Consider the following 4,089-nt stretch of genomic DNA (forward strand, 5'->3'; position numbering starts at 1 on the left):
TTAGCTCAGCAGGGAGCTTCTGCTGCAGCATCGATAAAACACATTGATCACCCGTTTCAGGATCTCTTTTGTTCTCACCCCATACACGATGGGGTTTAACATGGGGGGAATGAGCACATAGAGGTTGGCCAGTAGGATGTGAATATAACCTGGGATGTTGTGGCCAAACCGGTGTGCAAAAAAGGAGAAAAAGGCCGGTGTGTAGAACATTAGAATAACACAGAGGTGAGAGCCGCAGGTGCGGAGAGCCTTGAGCCGGGCGGCCTTGGATGGGAGCTGGAAGACGGCCCTGAGGATCAGTCCATAAGATACAGCAATGAGCACAGCATCCAAGCCGATTGCTAAAATAGCCACAGCTAGGCCATACCAGATGTTGACTGTGATGTCGTCGCAGGCCAGCCGGGCTATGCCCATGTGCTCACAATAGGTGTGAGGCAGGAGGTTGGTTCTGCAGAACTTCAGACGCTTCACGAGAAAGATGACAGGGAAAATTATACAGAAACTTCTCATGACAGCTGCCAGCCCCATCTTCCCAATCACAGACTTGGTTAGCATGATGGTGTATCTCAGGGGGTCACAGATGGCAACGTACCGATCAAATGCCATGGCCAGCAGGATGGCCGACTCGGCAATAAAAATGACATGGATGAAGAACATCTGGGTCAGGCAGGCAGCAAAAGAAATTTCCCCTGCTCTAAACCAGAATACAGCCAGCATCTTGGGCACTGTAGTGGTAGATAATAGCAGATCAGTAGCGGCCAGCATGGACAGGAAAAGATACATGGGCTCATGGAGGCTTCGTTCTGTTAGTATGATGAATAGTAGGAGAGAGTTCCCAAAAAGCGCCACAATGTACATCAGACAGAAGGGGATGGAGAGCCACACCTGAGTCTCTTCCATGCCTGGGATGCCGGTCAGGATGTAAGTTACAGGGTCAAAAATGGTGCGATTGTCAGCTGGCATCATTTACCATCACTTGGATCTTCTATTCAGTTTCCAGGAACTAACAGCAAAAGAGAAAATCAGTGAAAACTCAAGTGTCAGCTAGGACTGGAATGCATTTGTTGACAGAATCACAGATACCATCAAAAACGTCATTATGTGACAGCTGCCTGTCAGGTGGCACCATGCATTCAGAAACACGGAACATCTCCATTCCAAAAGAGGGAAGATGTCTTGGAGAGTTCTTGCTCCAGGTGAAGCAGGGCGCGCCCTCCTGGTGTCCACAGCAGAATGTCTCCTCCGCACATTTGCTACAGTCGCTCTCAGGGCTCAAACAGTGACTGTGAAAGTGAGTTAAAGCAGCTGCACGACTGGTTCTTCTGGCACTTACACTGGTTTTATACTCACCACTGGGGAGTCACTCCCAGTTTATGATGGGGTGAGAGCAGAACCTGTTTCCTTCACAATCCCCCTGCTGGCTCCTTCAGGCTCTGAGACCCTGACCCGACCAACACTCAAGCACATGAGTGAGCTCATTCACGAGCAACTCCCATTGACTTTTATGAAAATACTCACCTGAGTAAAGTTGCAATTTTCTCAGGATTTGGTCCTAAATATGTGAAGCCAATCTTAATGAAGGTCTGGTCTGCACTACAGACCTATGTTGGGATAACTACATTGACCAGGGGTGTGACCTTGCTGGTGGCTGCACTGACACTTTTTCCTAAAATACGTGATTAACTTTAGGAAAAACAAATAAATAGCACATAGACACATCCACATCATTGTCAGTTATGTAGGATTTTTTTTAGCAGACTCCATAACAAAAATATTACTGTGAAAAGTGATATTTGTGTGTTTGTTGTTATCAGTCGCTTTTCATGGGACACTTAGTAGGTATCTGGAAGGCTGTGAAAAGTGATGCTTGCATGTTTGTTAATAGCACTTTCCTCAGCAAGCCCCAGGACAAATTAAGCCCTGGATGGGGGGAGGGAGGGTTGGAGGCGGAGGCCGTGGGGGACATGGTGGTATGGATGTGGGCTGGGGGAGACAGTTGGGCCCTGGGGCGATGGACAGGTGGATGCGAAGCCAGGAAGGCTGTGGGCCCCAGGGATGATGGAGAGGGGAGCATGAATGTGGGGCCAAGAAACAGGGGGACGGGGGGTGAGCCCCGCAGCTGCGCGGCTGGAACCGGGGGTTGGGACCCGCCGCTGTGTGGCTAGAAGTCAGTGCCCACGGCCAGAGCCCGGAGTTGGGTCAGGAGCTGCACGGCTGGAACAGGGAGTGTTAGGGGCTTATTCCGTCACCCTCCCACTTCCCTACCCGAAGTCCAAAGGTGCAAACAATTCAATGTTTATTGGGGTGAACTTCCAGCAAGCTTAAATCCAAGTTCCTTTTTCCTTATTTTCGAATCCCAACTTACTGATTAGTTAACCAATTATATCCCACCACCTTAATTAGTTTGCACCCCGCAAACTTAATTATACAGCAGCCAGAAACAATCACAGAACCAGACAGAGACCATGCAAATGTAAGGGGACTGTTGCCCCCTTACTAACATTCAGTGGGGTGTTTTGGTTGCTAGCGCCCAGCACTAAAAGGGGAGGGGTCGATGGGAAATCAGGACCCTGAGACTGACAGTCCCCAGGAACAATGGGGAGAGGCCAATGCTCCAGATCAGCCTGATTGACAGGGCGGGCAGGCTAATCAGCATGACGGGAGGCCAGGGTGGGTCCCGTCCTCCATGTGAGTTGGAATTGCCTGGGTCAGAGTGAGTGGGGCCGAGCTAAGGAGAGAGCAGGGGTCCGAGCTGAGCTGGAGAGCAGAAACGGGCCAGAGCCAGAGACGCAGCCCAGGGGGAGCAGATCCTGTGCTGGGAGCAGAACTGCAGCCACAGAGCCAGAGACGCAGCCCAGGGGGAGCAGATCCTGTGCTGGGAGCAGAACTGCAGCCACAGAGCCAGAGACGCAGCCCAGGGGGAGCAGATCCTGTGCTGGGAGCAGAACTGCAGCCACAGAGCCAGAGACGCAGCCCAGGGGGAGCAGATCCTGTGCTGGGAGCAGAGCTGCAGCCACAGAGCCAGGTGTGGTGAGCAAGTGGGGCCAGCCAAGGGGGGACCTGGGCAAAGGGCCCAGCACAGAAAGACACCCCCAGACAAGGCCCTTGCAGGCCAGACCGGGAGGGGGACCTTAACCCTACGGAGGGCTGACGCAGGAAAGAAGGGTCCCACCACTCAAAGCCCGGAGGTGTGTGGCCACCACCATTGCAAGTGTCCAACCCGCAGCGTCTCTGCAGCACAGCCAGGGCCTGAGAAGGAGCCTGGGACCTACAAGGAGCAGACTGTAACCTGCCCTGACGTTCCAGAGACACTGTTTGTGATGTTCCCTGCCACAGAGCGGGGTGATGTGTTTTCCTTTAACCTTTCCCATTTTTCCTTGTTCTTTTCTTTAAATTAATTGTTAATTAAATAACTTGTGTTTGCTTTAAATTGTATGGAATAATCAGTGGGTCAGGAAGGTGCCCAGTGCAAAAAAAGTACCCCGGAGTGGGGACACCCTAGCCCCTGCCCTAGGTGACCACAGCAGGGTTGGGGGTCGAGCCCCCCCAGGGGCCCAGCCTTGTTGGGGTTACAAGGACTCAGACAGACGGAAGAGTGGAAGGGGAGCCCTCAAGGGCAGGGAGGCCTCTGGGTAAAGGAAGTGGGAGCGGGGACTCAGATCCTTTCGCTAGCCCACCTCACCGGGGTGGTGCAGAAGTCAGGAAAGTTCCCCACAATAGCGGGACCATTCCCCCGCTTACACAAATAAACAACAGCAAAGTGGGAGCTATAATGACAAAACAATGCAGAAGTGAGGATTTCACAACTACATCTAGACAGACATAAGGGATTCCCAGCTGTGTCTAGTGATAAATGAGTTCTTACCAGACAGAAAACTATCAAACGGAATTTCCTTTTACATATTCTAGGCTCTTCCCTTTCTCTGGAGGTGACAGGAATATCAGGACAGGATTGTGTTCCTAGCAGCCCAATAGCACCTTATTTCCATGTGACTAGTTGGGATGTGAGGATGTGACCGTTCACTTCCCAGTTTATAGCTGCCTCTGCTCCTTAGCCCAAGGCCTTCGCCTAAGAACAGGGCCTCAGGC

At 51.8% G+C, this 4,089-nt stretch overlaps 1 protein-coding gene across 1 annotated transcript; it reads right to left on the reverse strand.

Moving 5' to 3' along the window:
* On the reverse strand, positions 1 to 966 carry LOC117887262 (olfactory receptor 52B2-like). The gene has a single exon (XM_034789693.1). The coding sequence runs from the start codon at positions 964 to 966 to the stop codon at positions 1 to 3; it is 966 nt and encodes a 321-aa protein (XP_034645584.1).
* Positions 967 to 4,089: the final 3,123 nt, after the last annotated feature.

Source organism: Trachemys scripta, chromosome 1, assembly GCF_013100865.1.
Source record: "Trachemys scripta elegans isolate TJP31775 chromosome 1, CAS_Tse_1.0, whole genome shotgun sequence".
Classification (NCBI taxonomy): Eukaryota; Metazoa; Chordata; order Testudines; family Emydidae; genus Trachemys; species Trachemys scripta.